A 21223-nucleotide genomic window follows, 5' to 3' on the forward strand; every position below is an offset into this window, starting at 1 on the left:
TCTGGTGTAGTGTACACGGGCTCCAGCTGTCACCCCACGGAAGGCCCTGCACTGAGCTCCTGGGAGAACACTAGAGGTATGTGACGTGGTCTCTGCTCCAAAGCCTCCCACCTAATGGCCAGCAAAGGCCATAGCACAAGGTCTTGTGCCACACACCCAGGTGCAGACAGGTGACACAGGAGTCACCGGGGTCCAGGCATGTCAGCATGCAACAATGGTAGTCTGTGACCTGAGGAAGAGAAAGACACACTGCTCAGGGCTCCCAGGTGAGGTCAGCTCCAGGGCGGAGGCTTGCTGGGGGCAGGGGCTGCGGAGTAGGGGCCACACCAGGGCACGTGGAGGCAGAGGCGGGAAGGAGGGAGCCTGGAAGGGTGTGGTCTGAGGAAGGAGGCTGTGGCATGGCTGGCCGGGGAGGCAGGGCAGGCCCCGCAGTGCTGGGCTCCTGCTTGGGCAGGTGGGTGTGCTGACTTCCTGCGGGGGAGCCAGAGACCACCTGCTTCCAGGGGCTTCGGGGGCAGGGAGAAAGCCACACATAACTGCTTTCTTTGTATTTTGGGGGAAGCTGGACAATTTGCTGAAATGCACGCGTTTTTGTTTTTTTTTTTTTTCAACAACAAAAACGGATTTGAAGAGAATTTCAAATAAGCCATGATCCTGTGACCCTTCCCCGCTCAGCTCTGGTTAGCCCCTGGGTTCACCAAGGAGCTGAACGCCAGGCCGGCTGTCAGAGAGGAGCTTGGTGAGCACACGGTCAGTGGACGGGCTCCGTGAGACATGCTGAAGTCCCAAGCAGGACGGAGGCAGTGGTGACAGCCAGCCCTGCTGGGGCTCCTCCGGCTGCTGTCAGCTGCTCACCGGCCTGCGCCCTCCTTTATGGACGCAGGGTGGGTACCACTTCGCCTCCACTACCCTCGGCCTGCAGAGGTGACTAGGAGGACATCACCCCAGGAGGGCTCACCAAAGCCCCTCCTTCCTCACCATTCAGAGTGGGGATCAGCTCCGTCCTGCCCTGGAGGCTTGCCCCAGAGGCACTGGGAGGCCGAGACCCAAGGAAGGCCGCTCTCGGGTGATGCTGCTGTGGCCGTGACTGCAATGTGTGCTCACTTGCACATGCACACTCCGCAGCTCCGAGCCTGTGTATGCTGGCTGGCCCTGCTTGCGCAGCCGCGTGCCCGGGAGGACCCAGGAAGTCTTGGCCACAGGAAACCTGGACTTGTGGGAGATGAGAGGGCCTCTTGAGGAGACCCTGCAGGTCTCCACCCCTGGTCTTCTACCCGGCTTTAACTTGGAACAGAAGCCTTCAACCTGAACTCTGCAGCTATCTAGATGTATGGCCAATGTCTAAGGAAACTGGTAAAATCAGTCCTCCAGAATCTCTGTGAGAACATTTCTCAAATGGAATCCATGCCTCTGTTGCAGCAGATGGCCTGTAAGGACCATGCTCTGGGGACCGGGGGCCCAGACAGTGGCTGAGTTTTCTCCTGTCTTTTCAAGAGGAGGAAGGCAGGGAGGAGGAAGGTGCTCCCGAGCAATTCTCAAGACAGGCCCCTGATTTATGACGCACGCAGTGGGAAGGAGAGGCTGTGTACTCTGCTCGCGCTGCAGTCAAGAGGGTGTCGGGCCCGGAGAGGAGCAGGCCCCTCCACCGAGTGACAGGAATGCTCGCAAGATGCCCCCTTGCCACGGCCCATCCAACTCCCTCCCCTCTATTATCTTTGGCCTCACAGGCCGAGTGACGCATCGGAAGCAGTTTCCCGTGAAGCTCAGTTGCCGTGTGACACTGAGCTGTGAAGAGACGTGGTGCTGACAGTGAATCCGGCTCGATTCAGACGACAGACCTTCACCACGGAACGGGGGGTGGGGGGGTGAGGGAGCTGGTGGGAGGACATGGCTGTCATCCGCGGCAGAGGCCAGCTGGCTCCACTGACAGGTGCCGCGGGCAGGAGTGTGGGGCCCCAGGCCTTGTGCCAGGTGCAGGTCCCCAGGGGGAGGTGGCCAGCAGGGCCCTCCCAGGAGGGCCCGGCACTACAGGGAGCAGAGAGGGAGGGTGATGGCTATTAGCCATTATTATCATTTATTTTTCAGCAATTTGTTTTTATTACTATCTTGACTTTCTGGCAGATTTTGACTTTGATGTAACACTGTGCATGACTCAATACAGAGTAAAAAAAAAAAATCTAATTTTTGCTAGTTTCTCTGACTATAATGGATAGTATAATTATTTACAAGTAAAAACAAAACTGTGACAGGGAATTGGTCCAATTATTCACCTTCGTTTCTCCACTTGGCCGGGATTCTTAGGCTCCCTGTTCTATGGATTGCTCCATTTAAAAATCTGGTCTCCAAAACAGAGCATGGCCACCTGCACACAGGGACAGGGGCCACCCCGTGAACCCAAGGCAGAGGCCTAAGTCCAGCCCCGAGACACCAGCCGCTTGCCAGGTGCAGAGAACTTAATTCCACGTGGAGACTAGAAGTAACTGTGACAAATGATCCTAGGACTTATTTTTCAGAGCAATGGCCACCACTTTCTGAATAGCACATGATATAGGGAAATCTACTCAGAGCTCTGTGGCCAAGTCTGAACCTTAGAGTCCCCCTGGCAGAGCAGCAGGGACAGGGTCTCACTTGGGTCTCAAGGACCCAGGTCCAATGTCGCATCTGTGGATGTGGGTGGCCAAGAGCCTTCCACCTCCCTTTAGAAACAAGTTCCCAAGCCTGGGGGTTCTATATTGTCCCTTTCTTGGGACCCTGTTTAGTCCCTGGTGCTCTGTAGTGGCTCCCTGGGGATGCCTGACTCTTCAGAGGCTGGGCCATGACCAGGAGCAGACTCAGGAGCGCCAAGCCAGCTGCTGTCCTGCTCTCCCTTCTCCCTGTGCCAGCCGTGGCCCCGGCCGCTGCCCACACCACCTTACCAGCAGTGTGCCTGCGTGACGCTCTTAGCAGCAGCAGGAGCATTTTAGTCGGGGGCTTTGGCTTTAAGAGCAGATTACCTTAAGCACAGGGGCCAGTGCTGACCATGGTCTCATCACCCTTTTCCAGCCAGAAGGCTGGGATCCCTGGGCTGCCGGGCTCCACTGCTCTTTTCCTTGTAGCCGGGCATGGGCCCTGTCAGTAGAGGAGAGAGCCTGCCTCCACCCTGGCCAGAGCAGGCCTCACAGTGGGACCTGGAGCTGCATGCAGGATTCAAAGGACCCTCCCAGCTGAGGGGAAGAAGGGAAGGGACGGAGGTGACCTGAGGGTGGCCATGTCCAGCCATAGGGCAGGAACTGCAGAAGAGAGCTGGGGCTGCAGGGCGGGGTCTGGGCTCTTTCCCCAGGAATCACTCTGGCTTGGGGATTCAGCCGAGCAGAGGGCCTCAGCTTTAAGCCGGCTCCCAGGCTTGGGCTTGGGTTTGACTCCAACTGTGACTCCTGGGAACTCTTTCCTTGTGAAGGGGTGACAACAGGGTCTTGAGGACCAGGGCTGGAGGGTGGTGGCCAGGCTGGCTCCCAGGCTGCTGCCATCTTCCCTCTGCACCCTCCCCTCCACCAGCATCAGCTCCACCTTGGATTTGTTACTATGGCGACGCATTTCCAACACACTACAAAATGCCACTGCTCGGCAGGGATGACCTGGCCCTGGCCTCTGAGCTCCATCCCAGGCAGTGCCTTTAGGACAGACTCCTATGGCTGGGCAGCATAGCAGCAGGCCACCATGCTCCTCTCCATCAAGTCCCGAATGTCAGTGACAGGTAGAGACGGAATGCAGCCAGCGGCACATCCTCCTGGGGCTGGCATCTGGCCTGGGTGTGGAGAGGAACGTGGTGCAGGGACCCTGTGCACAGGAGCCACTGCCACATGGGGTTGGGGGGTGCAGCACAACTGGGCCCTCTCCAGTCTCTGTCCACTCTGAGCTATTCCACTCCCACAGAAGGGTGTCAGGAACTTGGGGAGATAGGACGGGGGATGCAAGGGAGGGATGGGCGGGGTGCTCATGGCACAGGTCAGCAAGAAGTGGCTTTACAGGAACTTGGGATAACAATGGAGATGTGGCGTCTTGGCGCAGCTGGGTCTAGCACCCAGGAGGGTGGTGAGGCCTGGGGGCTGCTGAGGGACGGCAGAATATCGCCCCAGGCTGGACCCCCAGGCTGCAACGTCACCTGGAGAGGAAGGAGTCTCCATGGACCCTCTGGCAGGGGTGGGGCCACAGAACCAGATCCAAGGTGCAGGCCTGGCCTGGGGTGTGAAGGGGCCCAGAAGCCGGAAGGACTGATGGGGGCTTTGTGGTCATCAGGCCGTGGCTAACTCAGAAACAAGAGTGGGGGAGAGATCAGAGAAGGCTCCAAAATGAGGTGTGTGAGGCCTGGGCTCCATGCAGCGGCTGTCCCACTGGCTTTGAGGGACAGTGGGAGCACGGTGTGCCTGGGTGGTGTGGCTTTGAGAACCTCTGACGACACTCAGAGAAGGGCTAGAGATCGCTGCTCCTTGACTGAGACACAACACGTCGGCTTGAAATAGGCAGGTGTGCCAGCAGTGGGTTCTGTGGTTAGGAATCCCGAGCAGAGACAGCATCGGGTGTCCTGACCGCCCCAGCTGAGTACGGGAGGCCCACGTGGAGGAGCAGGGCTGCTTTCCTCCCTTTCCACCCTGACTTTGAACCCCCTCCAGTTTTCTGAGATCCAAATAATAAACAGATAAAACTCAATTTCTACAACAAAAAAAGTTCAGGAGTAAGAGTGAAAAGGAGGGTGTTACCATGGCGGATCCCAACGCCCTGCGGAAGGACGGGTGGAGGAGGACTGGCGGGGACCCAAGACCCTGATGCCTGTGCTGCTCTCAGGCTGTGGCCCTCGGAGGAGAAGATTCCTGACCCAGCCCCACTGGGAGCAGTGTACAGGACAAGCGTGGTGTCAGCTAGCTCAGCAGGGCCAGAGCCGAGTCCCAGGCAGGGCTTTCCTGTGTGCCCAGAAACCGCCTCTAGACCCTGGAGCTAGGGAACATTCGGGGCCTTGGCCTGCGTCACCAGCTGAACGCCCTGGGACTCTAACCACCGCACCTCACTTCTCTTAAAAAGTGCATTTCAGTTCAAAGGCACACCTTTTAGGTGACAGAGAATCGTCTCATGGGGTGACCCAGCAGCACCTGTGTGTGCACTAGGTCCATCCTAGGGGCGAGCCACAGCTCCCGTGTGTACACCTCCACCGTGTGACTCAGGCACCAGGACACGTCAACAAAGAGCCACCGGCCCAGGCCCGTGCTGCTATCTGATGAGGTGAGCCCGAGCTGGCGCTTCTATGCCAAGTGGCCACGCGCACTGGTGTGGTAAGCAGAGCTCCTCCAGGTCTCACACTGGAGGGCCTGGCGGTCAGACCCAGAGGCTACTGGTCCTCTGGGGAGCAGCTGTTCAGCGCCCTACAGAACAACCAGACAGACTCACCTTACAGGCAGGACCGAGCGGATCCCCAGCTCCCACCCTGAGGAATCAGAGAGCTCACGCTAACGTGCTGGGCGGGGAGTTTGACTCAGAGTCCTAAAGGAACAGGAGAGTAACTCAGAGGAAGAGTGAGAATCCTGTCTGTCAGAGGGAGGCAGCAGAGCAGAGGCCCTGCGGGGGCTCGCAGGCTGACACTCTTCGTTAGGAAAGAAGGAAGGCTCAGAGTTAATGAGCTGTTTTTATTTTCACTTCAGAAATGAAAAAGAACAAGAGAATAAACCTAAGGAAAGAGGAAGAAATAAGCTTGGCATACAGGTGGTGCACACTTGTAATCTTAGTGACACTGGAGGCTGAGGTAGGAGGATTGCAAGTTCAAGGCAGCCTCATGAACTTTGTGAGGCCCTAAGCAACTTAGGGAGACCTTGTCTAAAAATAAAAAGGGTTGGGGATGTGGCCCAGTGGTAAAGCCCCTGGGTTCAATCCCCTGAAGTGTGTGCGCATGCACACACACACACAAGGAAGGAATAAAGATAAATTAGCGGAACACAAAGTAAAGACAGAATCAAGAAGAAAATCAACAAAGCAAAAGTTAGAATTTGAAAACACTAAAAAAATCAACAAATGTTATTATAACACCCATGAAGAGAATAGAGGAAAGCGAATGCAAGCCACAGGAACGACAAGGGAGCTGGGGCGAGGGAGGGCAGCAGGAGCGGGCCGCGCTGGTGAGTGAGGACTGGCTGCCACTGGCCATAGCACCACGCACAAAAGGCTGGGGTCTTGACCGCAGAGAGGCACTGGGGCTCCCATTGGCTGAGGGGTCCCTATGCAGTCAGGCGGGAGGCTAGGGACAGGTGATGCGGGGTGTCAGTGGAGGAAGGAAGAGGTGGAGAGGGACAGGGGACAACAGGTGCCACCCATGGGAAGCAGTCGGGCTGAGTCCCACAGAGACTGATCCAAGAGCTGCTTAAGATGTACCGTGGAAAAGGAAAACTTCAAATCTGTGCCATCAAGACATGGAGGAGAGCTCGAGACCCCAAGGTGCACGTCCCGAGGAAGACAGGCTGAAGTATTGGCCGCGCAGTGCCAAAGACACAAGGCCAGGGGATGGACTTTCGATGGTGTGCCAGCTGCTAGGCAGCACCAGGGTGCGATGGGCTCCCACAGCCTGACAAGAGGAGGCGAGTGTCACTAGCGAGGCACACCACAATGGGACCCCACCCCTCCACCTGCTCCTGCCTCAGGCAGGCGGCCCCAGGACCACATGCAACGGCACTTGTGGCAACGGGGACTGGCGCAACCTGAGCACATGGAGCCACCCACCCATGACACAGCCTTCTGCTGGGGGCCTGCAGAAGGCACTGGTGTGTATGCATGCCTCCCTCGGCTGGACACCTGCCACAGGCCAGCATGGCGTGAGAGGGCTGGGAGGCAGAGCAGACCAACCAGCGCAGGCAGAGGGCACGTCTGGTGGTGGCTGAGGGACAGGGAACCAGACACGCTAACGATCGGAAGTGGGCTGGGAAGGTATCTGTGGAGAGGCTGTTTGGTCAGGATCCTGAGGAATGGGCATGGGTGGGAGGGCCTGCAGCCCACGGAGCCAGGTACAGTGGGGAGCAGGGAGTGCAGGCGGCAGCCGGGCCAAGTCCTGTTTGCCTACAGGAAAACCACACCCCGCAATGTCCTGCAACAGCCCAGTGGAGACCCTGGTGGCGGGCGTGGAGTGTGTGGGTGGCCAAGAGGACACTGAGGTGAAAGGCCCCATGCCACAGGGTGGCTTCCGCACGGAGCCAGTGGCCTCCAAGGCTGCTAAGTCTGCCAGGGGCTCAGAGCAGCAGGTGGGCAGGGGCTCCGACCTGCTCTGTGATTCCCCGAGTGAGGACACAGCACACAGAGGTTTCATGGCTGGTCCCTGTCACTTGGGTATGTCCAACGTGTTTCTCAACATTAAAGACATTTTCACAAAGCATGAAACCACTCTGGAGGTCAGGAACAGAGAGGAGGAGGCTGCCTGGTCAGGCCACGCTGGTCGCCAGCAACCTCAAGATGAACAGTCACAGGAGAAGACACGGCAAGCTCCTCTTTCCTGTTCACACTAGCAAGCCGTGGGCAGAGCCCTGGAGCACACGACCATTCGTGGCAGAAGGGGAAATCTGTCCCTGACCCCAGGTCCTGGCAGCGAAGAGTCCGACTGCGGGATGTGGTGGAGGTCTGCGGGTGGCCCTAGGCCCCCGGGAGCAGCGCCTCTGCCCCTGCAGCAGGCACTGGCCTACAGCAGGTGGCGGCCTGGGGGCTGCGCTCATTGGCAGTGCACCTGGCTCTGTTCCTGTGATGCCAGCACCCAGCTGCCCCGCTTGTGACAACCAGCCCATCTCCCAGGGTGTGAGGACACCTCGGCTGGGAGCCACAGGGCAGGCTGTGGAGTCAGCACATGGGAGGACACTCAGGGCTGTCCTCAGGGCTTACTAGCTCCCCTGTCCCTGGCCTGGCCATAAAACACCATCACCAAAACAAAACGATTCCAGCTGCCCTGTGTCTCGGCCAGGACGTTCTCACCTCCTCAGGGTCCTATCAACTGTGACAGTCTTGGCCCCACCTGCCTGATCTGGACCAAGGACAGCATGGGGACTGGGCCAGGCCCGTGGGCTCGAGGGAGGCAGGCAGGGCGGCTCACCTATGAGGGAGTTGAGGGCAGAGTAGGAGCTCACACGGCGCATCTTGTCGATGGTCTCGAAGGACAGGATGTACTCCTCGTTCTCAGGGCTGCCCAGCGTGCTGCTGGCGCTGCTGCTGGTGCTGAGGTTCCCAGGGGAGAATGCCACCGAGCTGCCCGCTGGCCGGGACACATGGGGCAGGTCAGGGTGGTGCCAGGGCCTGCCCGCTGCTCTGATGATTAACAGTCTGACTGAGGTGGGTTTTCTTCTACAAAACAAGGCTTAACACGCACGCAGGCACACGCGCTTGTGCACGCACACACACACACACCCACACACTTGTGCATGCACACACCCTCGAGGTCTCCTCAGAGCTGGGCTGGCTGCCAGGGGACCAGGGACAGGAGTCCGAGGCACCCAAGCCATGTGTGCTGCTTCCTGAAGGACTGTGGGTACCCTCCAGCTACTCTGAGCGCCCGACCACCCACGGCTCGAAGAAAGAGTCTGGACCAGAGAAAAGCTGGCTAGCCACACAGCAGACAGGAAGTCAGGGCATGTGTTCATGGCAGAGGAGGGCCAGGGGCAGTGGTGCTTGCTTACATAAAAGTTCCATAAGTAACACCCTGAACCTTTCCAACCCACACCCAAGTTGCAGTGTCTTACATTCTTCCGTCAGGCTCAGATTCTGCAAAGACTTGTTCAGGCTCCTGGCCGTGGTGACAGCTCGGATATTTCCATAGGAGCTAACAGAGCGAAGCCTGGGGGTACACGGACTGTCTCGAACTGGGGTCAAACTCCCGCCCTCTAGGGAAGAAGAAGAAAGAAAGTCAGTGACAAGAGTCCATGATAGGAGGCAGTGCACCCTGAGTCTGCAGGTGCAACAAGAAGACAGCAGCTGCCACCTGGGCAGAGGAATGCAGAGGAAGGGCCTTTCTGCTCAGTAAGGTCCTACATGAGCATGGGACTCGGTTGGACAGGCATAGTTCACAGGCTGAGTCAGTTACGAGTAAAGAGTGCGCAGTCTGGCACCTGCGGCTTCTAAGTCCATGCAAGGTGCCCAATGATGCCCATGGACCCTGCCTGGGAGCGCCAGCAGGGCCAAGCCCCCACACTGGTCTGCTGATAGCTGCTTCCCTCCACGTTGCTGGCTGCTTTAGTCCGGCAGCTTGTTCCTCATGCCCCTACCAGTGGACCGGGAAGAAGGGTTTGCTGGGGGTCAGAGGCCCCTTTGCTGTGCCCTGGAGGAAGGACGGAACTCCAACACGAACAATGACTGGTGCTCCAGCAAGGGGCTTCTGCATGACTCACTGAAGCATGACCAGGCAACTTGGCTAATCAGTCACCGCAGGAAGATGCTAATGCTCTTTCTGTGAGCCCCTGTGGCCAAAGGGTTGCTGTCCTTCAAGATTTCCATGAATTGGTTTCCAAACAGGGTAATAAAGGAAGGAAAAGAGTAAGATGGTCAGAGTGGCCCTTTTCCTGTCCTTTGTATTCTGCTAAACGCCCAAGACAATGGAAACACCAGGGGCCATCCGAAGCCAGTATCAGAAACCCCAGCTCAGATCTGGCTCAACCTTGTGGCAAAGGCCAGGGTCACCAGCTCCCAGGAACTGCTGTCTGTACCTGTGGCTGCGGGAGACGGCAAGGGGTAGTTCTTTTCCTCTTCCATAAACTGCAGGGCCACAGTGCAGAAATTGCTCTCATACTGCACCACAAGATGGCTCAGAGCCACCACCAGCTCCTGTGGAGAGGGAGAAGGCACAGTTAGGCGCACCACGGCTGGAGATCCACTGGATCGTAGACCTGCAAGGGGCAGCAGAACAGAGTGCAGAGCAGGACCATAACTGGCATCAGACGCCAGCACGGGCAAGCTGCGAGCACGCAGACGGCGGGGGAGGCAGGAAGGGCCTCCCAGATGTGGCCTGTGGACAGCTAGGGGTAAGGTGCAACCTGGACTTCCTGGGGCTGTGATGTGCGTCACATGGTTTCAGAGTGGGGATGGTTACCAGTCTTGCCACCCTGGGCGGAAAGGGCTGCCCCATTCGATCCCAGGGTCTGGTGAGCCAGACCGAAGCAGGTCATGCTGCTGAGCCCTCTAGAACACTCGTAGCTACGCCAGCCACAGCCCCAAGAGGGCACGATGAACACCCTGGAGTGAAAGTGATTCTTGGGCCAAATGCCTCAGTCCAAGGAGGTGACACAATCCCTACCACTTAGGACAACACAAGTGCTCAGAGAGCCGAACAAACCGGGCTGCGGGTGTACCATGGGAATCTCTTCTCCACTGCTCTGCGCCAGGTCAGGCTCTGCCGGGTCACTGGCCACTTGCACTAATTACCTGACTCCTTGTCAGACTCCCCAGGTGACCTGCAGAGCCCACCCCACCTCACGTGTGCCAGGGAACATGTGCTGTGGGTGGACCCTCTCTTGTACCAGCACCTGTGGCCCTCACCCTAGCAAATATGGAGAAAGCCAGCGCTGGCTCTGCCGATATCTTGCGGGCCACTGCTCAGGGGAAAGCCAGGAGCACATCTCGCTGGAGGGCAGGCCTCACTCTGGAGGACTGTGCCTGGCACGTGACAGAGGTTCTGAAGGGCCAGGCTTCACTGATGGCAGGACAGGGAGGAGGGGCAAAGGTGCCCAGCCTGGAGTGTGGAGCTGCCTTTATGCTCAGCTTTTACCAGGAGAATGGCACCAGGGCCAGCCTGCATCAGTGCACTCCCTGTGCTGCCCACCAGGGCACAGATGTGGGTGGTGCCGTGGCAGTCACGGGGTTCACACCCGCCAGCTTCTGTGGCCCTGGACCAATGCCAAAGGCACTGTCTGTCTGTGCTGTGTGGCCTGGCTGGGCACCGGCCTGCACACTGCACACAACCCCACGCTCTGGATTAACCACCTGCAGCGTGCTGGTGCCAGGAAGCAGCAACTCCTCTGCTGCTCACACCCACGCCCTTGCCTTCCTCCTCTCATTCCAGGGTCCCCTGCAAGCTCTCTGAGCACAGGGACGCCACTTCCACACTGCTCCTGGGGCCCCAGCTAGCAGGATCCCTCGGCTCCTGCAGAGTCCCACCTTCCTCCAAGTCCTCAGGCCTCGGCGACACCTGGGGACAGCCACCTTCCCAGCCCCTGAATCCTTGTCTTCCGCTCTAGCCTCCACCCTTGCTGTCCCTACTGCTGGTCAGGTCTCTCTGTGTCCCTGACTCAGGATCATGCCTTGCTCAGGACTCTGCTCAGTCTCTGCCAGGAGACTTCTGATGCTGGGCTCCTTCCGGACACTCGGCCTTCTCCTGCTTGGTTTCTCTTCTCAGGGTGACTTCCTGAGGAGTTGCTGCTGGGTCACCAAGGCAAAGCAGGACCTGGATCCCGGTCTTTGCCCATCAGCCACACACATGCTGGACTGCCATCAGGATCCAGGGAAACACTACTCTGTGCCAACAAGAGCTGAGTTTCTGTGGCCGCTGCGGCAGGCCAGCCATGTTGCTCAGGAGATGTAAAAGCCACCCCAGGGGCCAGCACCATCCTGCTCCTGTCATGCTCAGCCTGCTGTCTTCACGCCCCCAGGGCTGCCCTGCTCCATGGCACCAGGCACTGGCTAAAGTTGGATTTGAGCTCTGAAGTCATGCAGGGTGGAACTGGTTCTGTCATGGGGGCCTGAGCAGCATCTAGGGAAGAACGCCTTCTCTCTTAAGTGTGGACACCTCATGGAAGGGACTCCTGCAGAAGTACTCTGGCATGCCAGGTCCAGTGGCCTGTCCTCCCCATGCTTCCCAGTGGTGCCAGCTCTGGGCATGCAGAGAAAGCCTTGAGACGCTCCATCAATTTCAGTCTAAGTGAAAGGGAGTTGAGGAGGTGAATGGCTAGCAGCCACTCCATGGAGAGAACTGAATCCCTGCAGGTCTGTGCTCACAAAACACGAACACCAGGTATGTAAGCAAGCCAAGTATCCGAACGGCTCCTAAGGCCAAAGACAGCAGGTGGGCTACAAGAAAAGTTCCTGGGCCTGACCTCCCTGGGGGGGTCACAAATGGCACCCTAGCTTGGCCCTTCTCCAGAGCAGGGGCAGCTTGCAGATTCTGTACCTCATGGACAAGCTGAAGTTCAGAACAACGTGGGAGGCTCCTATGACCTTGCTGGCTTTTAAATTGTGTCAGGATCGACAAAGAAGTGGAAAGACAGAAACCTATGTGTTAGCATTGTCACCCGTACAGGAAAGGGGACCTTCAGTTACTAAAGTAAGGTGAACAAGATCTCATCCGGAACACATGTGACCTCACGAACCATCTGCCGCCACATCCCTGAGTCTCGCTCTCATGGGCTGTGAGCCAGTGGCTGCTCCCAGAGGGATCTGCTCAGGTCTTGTGCACAGACTAGACTAGAGCCACACTCTGGGCCCAAGCTGGGTCATAGAGGGACCCACAACAGAGAACAGGCTGAGAGAAGGGGTGATTAGCTCTCACGGGTCAGTGCCCACAGCTGAGCACTGGCCTCCTGCACTGGTGGCTTGCACCCGTAGCCCTTCAGGGCCCCGGGTACCAGGAGCCTGGCACAAGTCCTTGATGGCATGGGATCCTGCAGGAAGGAAGAAGGCGGGGCCCTGCAGTGCTCGTTGCTGCCTGCTCCCTGAGACTCCCCACTTTCCTTCTCCAACCTGGTGCAGCCCCTATTCACCAGGCATAGCCTTGGCCAGGGCCTTGGCTAATGGGCCTTCTGCTGGAATGCAGGTCCCCTGAGGGCAGCTACATCCCAAGAAATACTTAAAGAGCGGACCCAGTTAGACCAGATGTGTGAGAACCAAGACGTAGCAGAAGGCACCATCTTGATACAGGGCCTGGGGTCAGCAGGTGCCCCTCTCAGTTTCACTCCCTCACGCTTCCTGCTGGCCTAGTGGTCCAGCCACACAGAACACTGGCGCCCTGGAGCACATGGTGGCCCTGCTGCAGGCCTTCGCCTTCACTCCTCCCACCTGCGAGGGCTCCCTGCCCCCACACTTCCCGAGCTACCCGTCACTCACCCACCACCCAGGGAAGAGCTGCCCCTTTCTAGAAGCCCTTGCTGACCCCAGTTCCTGCCACAAGACAAGGCAGGCAGCTCTGACATGCTCCAGAGAACTCTGGGCCTCCCTCTGGGAAAGCAGTTACTCACAAGTGCCTTGTTTAATTATCAGTTTATCTGTCTCTCAGACAAGACCCTGTGCTGCTAGAAGGTAGAGCTATAGTCCACCTGTGGATTCAGGAGCCCAGGAGGAGCATGGCATGGGTGCAAAGCTCAGAAGCAGATGGACGAGTGGAGAGGGCCTGCCCAGCCTTCCAGAGATGCTGCACCCTGGGGCACGAGGCTCTCTAACGCCGTCACACTCTCGGCCCGGCAGCACGTGTCTCCAGGATGGGGGCGGCACGAAGCCCTGCAGGCACGTGATGAGGGGGCCTCCCTGAGCATTCTAGTGTGGGGTGGTCACAAGCCCTCCGAGGGGCAGCTGGGGAGCAGAATCGGGGTGGAGCCCAAGGCACGTCAGGCCCTCGGGATACATGGCAGCTCTCCATGTCCCTAAGGACTTCAGGGACCCGTCTCTGGTGCTGGGAGCTCAGGGACATCGTAATTAACATCCTATCTACTTTTAAACTGCTTCAGGAAAGAAAAAGCTTTCCTTATTTTAAAAGGAAGTCTAATAATTGTTAACATTTCATTGTTAAGGCCACTCACACTGGACAAGGAAGACTCGGCACAAGCTGAAGGAAGCCCAGTCCAGAACACAGCTGACTGTGGGGCCCTGGAGACGACGGGTCAGACTCAGGGCAAGGTGCACTTCTGTGCTCTCATTAGAAAAGCTGGCACGTGAGGGATGGGCCAACTTCAGAGGGAGATGTGGATGCCCAGCGCCCCCGGCTTGAGTCTAGCTGAAGAGGATGTGTTCTCATCTTGTCCCTCCTAGTCAGTCGTGCTGCCTGCTCTTCAGAAAGACAACTTGGTGCATGTCATCTTCAACAGGCTGTCTCCCCTGGGAGCCGAGTAGAGGGCTCAGAGATGCTGAGAGCATGCCCAGTGATTCTGGGTGACCAAATACAAATCTGTGGTCACCTGTGGACAGTTTTGCTTCCCTATCCATCTGATGGACATGCAGCCTTCAGTCCACCATGATGCCACCAGTAAATGAAGCACTTTTCTCGGTGCCCCTTCCTGGCTGGGCTCACGCAGGGGGTTGGGGTTCTACAGAGCTTGCTCTGTATGAGGGTGTGAACCTGGGAACAATCCATGATGATCCTACATCTGCACAGGTCAGCAAGCGTTTTCCAGTCTGTACAACTATCTTGTGCAGTGCTGACGGGGCAGGGGGACCCTGCACAAACCTGCCACATGTGTCCAGGCAGGAAGGAGCCTGCTGTGCAAGCTGCAGGCGTGGCCTGCTCAGCACCCTCAAATGGAGCAGGGGCACATGTTTTGGTGTCTGCGCTCAGTAACACACACAGTGGAGGTGGGGTTGAGTTCTTCATGCCATGGGCTGGGCTGGCTCAGCCTCCTGGGCCCAGTCATGGGGTGCCCTGCTGCCAAGCCAGGGCCCACATACCTTCCGGACCATGGGGCTCCCATCGTTGATCAGCTGGGCCAACATCATGGCCACGTTGTGGTCGATAGTAGTCGAGTGGTCTGTTCTCTCAGCAGAGTTGCCCACAAATGTGCCAAGGGCAAAGACGGCTGCACATCGGACCTACAAGGCAGGGGATGGGGTCACAGTCATGCCATGGCTGGAGAGTGCCGTCTGCCTCTGCTGGTGAAAGGCTGCAAGTCAATCTGATTCAGTTCAGGTAAGCTCTGCTCAACTCAATTTCACACATACTTATTGAACAGTACTTTGAGCCCAGAGCTACACTCATATTGATGGAGCAGAGATGGAGGAAGCCCAGGGGAACCAAAGGTCAGCGAGGCCCCAGCTCGAGGCATGACAACTAGGTTGCAGAGGCAGGAGCTGCATTTCCTCTGGAATCGACAGAACCCCTGGGCACTGTGGAAGACGGGCATGCTGGGGAGGGGGCTGGTGGTACGTGGGAAGGCTCTGGAGACATAGTGGAGTGGGGGCCGGGGTGGGCTGAGTTCTTGGGGTCCAGGGGTGGTGAGAGGAGCACACTGGGCTGGCATGGTGTCTGAGGGCCTTGGCTTAGCTCTACTGCCTCCAAGGTCTTGTGACTTGGGGAAAGCCCACCTCATGCACCCTGTTTCCGCAACCTTAACAGGAGTGGCAGGGAGACTCAAGGAAACAACATGAGAAATCCCAGAACTTCAGTAAGTGTTGGTGAGACTTTGATGAACATGAGTAGTCTATATGGGGGCTCCTGAAAAATGCACTGGAGGGACTCAGAGTCACAGTGGTTTAGAATGGGAAGGTCCAGGGTCTCAACCCCAAGCTGTGAGCACCTGTCACTCAGAGCTCCACAGCACAAAATGAGGTCTCCAGGTCCTGAGGAGGCACTTCCCAGTCTGCAGGTCTTGGGGCAGCTGCTCCTGAGCCTGTGCACCCCACTCTCCTGCCACCCCACAGCTGAATCCTACAAGTGGCTTTGTGCCCGATGGGTGCACAGCACGGGAGGACTGAGGGGATCAGGACTCCTTCCTGCCTAAGAAAAAGACCGGCATCACCAAGAGAAACCAATTTTGGACTTTCCAGATGCAGATTTCTATCCTCCTGGGTCTTCCCTAAACTTACAAAACCAAACCAAAAGTAGTATGTGGAAATTAAGGGAAAAGAGCGGAACCACAGGTGGAGATGGAGCTGGGTGGTGAGCAGCCTGGGGTGCTCAAAGCTTCTTGTGAAGCACTTGGCCCGGGGTGTGAAGGTGCTGAGCAGCTGCAGGCCTGTATGGCACCCTGGAGAAGCTGCCTGCTGTCAGTGGCACACAGCAGCCCGTGCTCCTGGGCAGTCACGCTGGTACAGAGCTCACTGGGCAGGTGAGGGGCCACCTGTTGGCAGCTGAGGCAGGATCTGGGTCTGAGCAGGTGGCTGAGTGTCTGGAGTGGTAACTCACCCCTCTCACATGGACATCTAGGCCCTCCCATCACTACTCAAGTTTCCTCTCTGGGCAAACTGCCAACTTACAAGATGTCTCACCAAGAGGCTTTGTTCCTCCAAAAGGCAAGTTCTGCTCTCTGGTAACACGGAGGTAAGACCTGATGTCCTGGGGCTTTCCAAAGCCATAGGGAGATCTGGGACAGATGGGCTGAGAGCATCCCTGAAGCAGGGGTGGGCATCTTTGGGACAGGTACCACTGCTCTCTCCAAAACTTAGCCCAAGTCCTACTGAGGTGTGACGCACACAATGGTTCAGAACCTTTCAGTGAGTTTTACAGGATGTGCCCTCCATTGCAAGCTGGCACAGTGGCTATTGCAGTTCAGACCTCAGTTACTGATAACTGATGCAGTAATAATCTTTGACAAACACTGTAGGGTCCCCTGTCCCCATCAAAGTCCAACAAGGAGCCTCCAGAGTGAGCCCTCAGGTCACACAGTGGTTTTGCCACCCGTGTGGTGAGTGGGGCTGGGCAGCACCAGCAGCAGGCAGGTATCCTGGTGACCTGGGCAGGTGGCTGCACCTCTGTGGAGCACCCTCACACGCATGTCACGGGGCACCAGGATCTGCCCCCAACACTGCCAACCAACGTCAGGGCCCATCATTCGCTTCTCCCTGCCACTTTGTGATTGAGGCCAGGGACCCTGTGGCTGAGAGCAAGGTGAGCCTGCTCCTGGCCTTGTGCCCAGTTGCCCCTTCTCGGGCAGAGGAGCAGAGCTCATCATTCTTCATGGCCTGGCAGGGCCCCAGTGAGGCCTTACTGTCACCCTGGCATCACGGTCACTCAGCTGCCTGCTGTGGGATCTCAGCTTCGGCAGGCAGGACCACTCTGTGCGGCCCCACTCCAGCGTTCACGGTGGCCCCGACATCACCAGGGTTCCAGAGCAGTCCAGACTCACCCAGGAGGCTGCCTGCCCACTGAAGTCCCCACTGACCGAGCAGCAAGGGCGAGGAAGCAGCTGGCTGAAATGCAGCGGGGCCCACTTCCTGGGGCAGGGAGGGCATCAACCAGCAACTACATGCAGCCACTTCCTGGTTGCGCTAGAACCTGCACAAAAGGAAGCTCCGTTCTGAATGAAAATGCTGTCTGGTCTGACCAAGCTCTGCCAGCCCTGTCCCAGGGGCTGCCCCAGCGTAGCCCTGCCTGGCCCTGCCCTTTGAGCCTGGGAGATTTCCCGAGTCCTCTACATGGGCTCTTATGTTTCAGAGCCACATTTGGTCTTCATAGTTCAAACGCACTTTTCACACCCACGGGCACTGTTTCAGTGATTACACAGTTCTGGGGAAAGGACGCTGGTTCTGAATCTGGTTTGAGTCCGCATGTAGTAGACATGAGGAGGTTGGCCTTGGGCAACTGCCCTGGAGAGCCCAGGACCCTGCCTGAGGCCCCAGACCACCCATAAGAATCAGCCAGAACAACCCAGGCTGGGACAGCTGCCATGTTCTATGACCATTGGCCCTCAGTCAGCACAGGGACCACAGGCCTGGGAAGGCTCTGTCTTCCTGGCTGCAAGGACCCTCAGACCAACTCCATGGCCACCTCTGGCAAACTTGCAAGGGGCCCGCCTCTCTTTCTGGCCTAGTCTTTGAGGGACATCATTCCCAGCACCTGCAGCTCTTCCTCTGCTCTGCACACTTCTAGTGTCACGTCACCCTGTTTCTTTGTTTGATGCCTTAAACCCTTTTGAGAACAAATTGGGAAGTAAATTAAGGATATTTCCCTGAGGAAATATTCCTGAGGACCCCTCCCTTTGAGAGTCCTGGAGAACCCGTTCTGATCCTCGGAGGCATTGAGGGCTAGTGGCCTGGGGCACTGCTGGTGCCAGGCTGCCTGAGCCAAGTTCTGCTCCTCAGAGACCGAGCCTAAGGGCAGCTGGAGCCACCACAGGTCCTAGCTCTCAGCCTACCACGGGTCTGGGAGCCTCATGGAGCCCCTCCAAGCTGACCCACAGGATGAGGAAGCAGGTGGGGTCTGGGGTAGCCTTCCCCCTCCCCCACCAGCCAGGCTGCCGTGCATGATGCCCTTGCCTGGAGGGAACAGGTGGTGCCTGGGTGCAGGCCGCTCCAGGCCACAGCACCAGCCTGGCCTCACAGGGTGCCGCAGCGCAGGGCTCAGGCCCACTCTCGGCTGCCCCTTAGTCCACAGGAAGGTCATCAGTGCATGACAGTGCTGATGTCCCAGGGTCCCACTCAAGTGACTTCTGCATGGCCCTGGAGTTTCTGGACATAAGGCTGCACTCAAGCCTGGGCAAATCTCTGTGTATTGTTCCAACATGATCTTTCCACAAACAATGGTAGGAACATTGGCAGGAGGTGCCCCTTGCACCCTGGCCTGGCTTGGAAACACCCACGCGGGGACGACTCACCTCAGGAATAGGGTCAGAAAGGAGGCTGTAGAGCTTCTCGTGGGCACTGTCCCTCACTCCACACCACCTCGCTGAGTCGAAGTTCTGCCAGATCCGGCCCAGGCAGATGGCCACCCATTGGCGCAGCAGTGGGTGGGGGTCGCTGAGCTGCTCTAGGCAGATGGCAATCAGGTTCCCCTGAAGGCAGGCCTCCTGGACAGGGCAGGACAACACAGACTGGTGTTCTCTGCCCTCAGACCCTGGGCTGTTTCTTGGGGAAGATTCCTCAGTCACAACATAGGATTTGCTCCACTTGCCTAGTTTTAAACCCCATGGATTCAATCTGCCCCACAGAACTTTTGAGTTAAATAAAGGGCTGGGCCTCTGCTGATCGTGCCCCTTCAGTGCCAGCCCTGGCTGCTGGCCCACTCTCTGAGGCTGATGGGCCATCAGACTGCCAGGGCACAGTGCCCTGTGTCAATGTGGCAGCCTGGTGACAGGTCTGCTCTTTGGCACATGAGGGTTGAGCTGGCCTCCCTTGCAATGCCAGGAGAGGGCTCAGTGGAGCTGCAGCTACGGGGACACTCACCTGCCCTGTGGCGTAGCTGTTGACAATCACTGCAAGAATGAAAGCTGTCATGGTCCTGTGTTCAGCCTGCAAAACAAAAGCCAGCCTTGGTGTGTACTTGCCTGGGGTGGGCTCCTGGTCCCCAGCACACAGCACCACACTCCCACTGACTGAGAACAAGGGCCGCCTTGGTGCCGTCTTCTGACTTGGGATGAGCAAGACCCAGAGGGTGAGGGCAGGTTTGGGCTTGCCGGGTAGGCAGACTGCCCCTGACCTGCTAATGCCAGGAGTGGGGCCCAGGGAAGGCCAGTGGGCGGTGGCCTGGCCCCTGCCCAGTGCTAGGGGAGCTCGCTGGCAAGACAAGAGCTGCGACCTAACTTGACTTCGCCCCACTCTTGTCCTCTATGGATGGCTCAGCCTTCATTCTCTCCAGAGGTCTGCCTGTGCTCACCTTCTGCACGGCACCTTGGCATGCGGGTTGTGGGCAGTCTCGTGTGAGCTGTGACCCCTGTGCTTTGAATCCAGCGCTCTGTATCTCTCCCTCTGGCAGCTACTGACATTCTCGGTCAGCTCTTAGTTCCCTCCAGCATGTCTACCAGTGCCTCTGTGGGTCACTGCTTCCTGTAGCCTGCTCTTCGACTCACTGTCCCTCACTGAAACACAGGCCTGCTGGTTCCTTCTGGGGGTCACAAGTGGAAAGTGTCACCTTACCACTCTGGAGGCTGGCCCTGCAGGTGGCCTTCCCAGGGTCTAGGTACTTCTGGGGCTTTCCTCCATGCCTCTGACAGTTGCTACTTGCATTGAGGTGCGTCTGGGTGGATTTGGTTTTATTTAACCTTCACGAGACTCACTGTGCTTCTGAAATCCTGAAAACCCATTTCTCCTTCAGGTTTGGGGAGTTCTCAGCCACAGTGTGCTTGACCGTGGCTTCTCCTCTGCTGCCTTCCCTGGCTCTGGAACGGGGTGTGCCACAGTGGACGTTGTGCCGGCGTTCTGCTCTTGCCAGGCTGGTCTCCTCTGACCAGCTCCCTTCCCCCACAGCTTCTCCACAGTCCACTTCACCTGCCGAGTTCTCAAGGACAGCCACTGTCTGTTCTTCTGTTACAGGTTCCACTTTTTACTTTCCCCCAGATCTTCCTATTTAAAAACCTGTCATTTTTGAGGACAGGTATAAAGCACAAGGTATTTTTCTTCTTATGCAGACAAAAAACTATTTTGAAAAAAACAACACCCAGATCTACTGTTTGGTACACTTAGACCACAGTGTCTTCCCTGGGGCCTTTGCCACTGTCATTTAAGCAGACTCAGTCTCTGCAGGGACTCTGTGAGCCTCCATTCCTGGGGTGCAGCCCTCTACTGTGGCCTGGTCAGTTTTCCTTCCTGCTGCACCTGACAGAGGCCTGCACCTGGCAGGACTGCTTCTGGGATAGTCCCTGGGCCCTGGTACAGTAGGCCTCATGATTGTATCTTCTAGTCCCCAGGAGACTTGGAGTCTGGGAGTGGCTTGCTGTGGCGCTCATGCACATGGGCGGAGCAACTCAGGTCCTCCTCACAGGCTGAACAGGCTCACAGTTTCGGTTTCTCATGCTGGCCCTTCTTTTCCTTCTACCCAGACATGGACAAGTGGTCAGCTTCTCAGAAGCAGGGCAGCTCTGCGCAATCTCGTTAATAAGGGTACCAGGCACACCTTGCAGGCTCTGGGCCTGGGCGTGGTGGCAGTGCCGCCTGCTTGTGGCCTCATCCTGCGTAGATGCAGGGTCTGTGTGGAATGCACTGCCCGGGAGACCCCACAGGACTCCCCGGGTCTCTGGTTTCTGGCATTTGAGAATTTCCTCTCTTTCAAACCTGGCTACGTCCTCAAATCCTCACTCACTGGAGCTGCAGTGGGGCCTGTCCACTGCAGCTTAGCCCTTGCCCCTTTGCTGGGTTTGTATTCTCACTTGCTCTGAAGAACGGGAAGGGATTATTTCCAGGACTCATAGGAAGTATACTAAACTGCATGTGGTAGTGTTTAAATGTATCACTTAAGTGAAACACGTAAGTACCAGTTACCTGTTGTAAGAAGTTCTGTCTGTACTGTTGCTGTTTCTCTCTCTCTTTTATCATTTAGTTTAGAAAAACAAGTAGAGGGTGAAATTACATATGACAGTTCCTTTATACAACCCAAGTGACCTGGGATGATAAG

General features: G+C 57.3%; 1 protein-coding gene across 3 annotated transcripts in view; it reads right to left on the minus strand.

Annotated features, from left to right (window-relative positions):
* RPTOR (regulatory associated protein of MTOR complex 1) overlaps positions 1-21223 on the minus strand; it is a 346921-nt gene that overhangs the window by 35449 nt on the left and 290249 nt on the right. For all 3 annotated transcript variants that reach the window (XM_079133423.1, XM_079133424.1, XM_079133425.1), the window contains 6 exons: positions 19060-19125; positions 18492-18683; positions 14632-14772; positions 9693-9810; positions 8733-8873; positions 8090-8248 (listed from right to left, as the gene is read on the minus strand). In XM_079133423.1, the coding sequence (XP_078989549.1) occupies positions 8090-8248; positions 8733-8873; positions 9693-9810; positions 14632-14772; positions 18492-18683; positions 19060-19125 (817 nt within the window). The remainder of the gene's footprint in view (positions 1-8089; positions 8249-8732; positions 8874-9692; positions 9811-14631; positions 14773-18491; positions 18684-19059; positions 19126-21223) is intronic.

Source organism: Sciurus vulgaris, assembly GCF_902686455.1.
Source record: "Sciurus vulgaris genome assembly, chromosome: 3".
Classification (NCBI taxonomy): domain Eukaryota; kingdom Metazoa; phylum Chordata; class Mammalia; order Rodentia; family Sciuridae; genus Sciurus; species Sciurus vulgaris.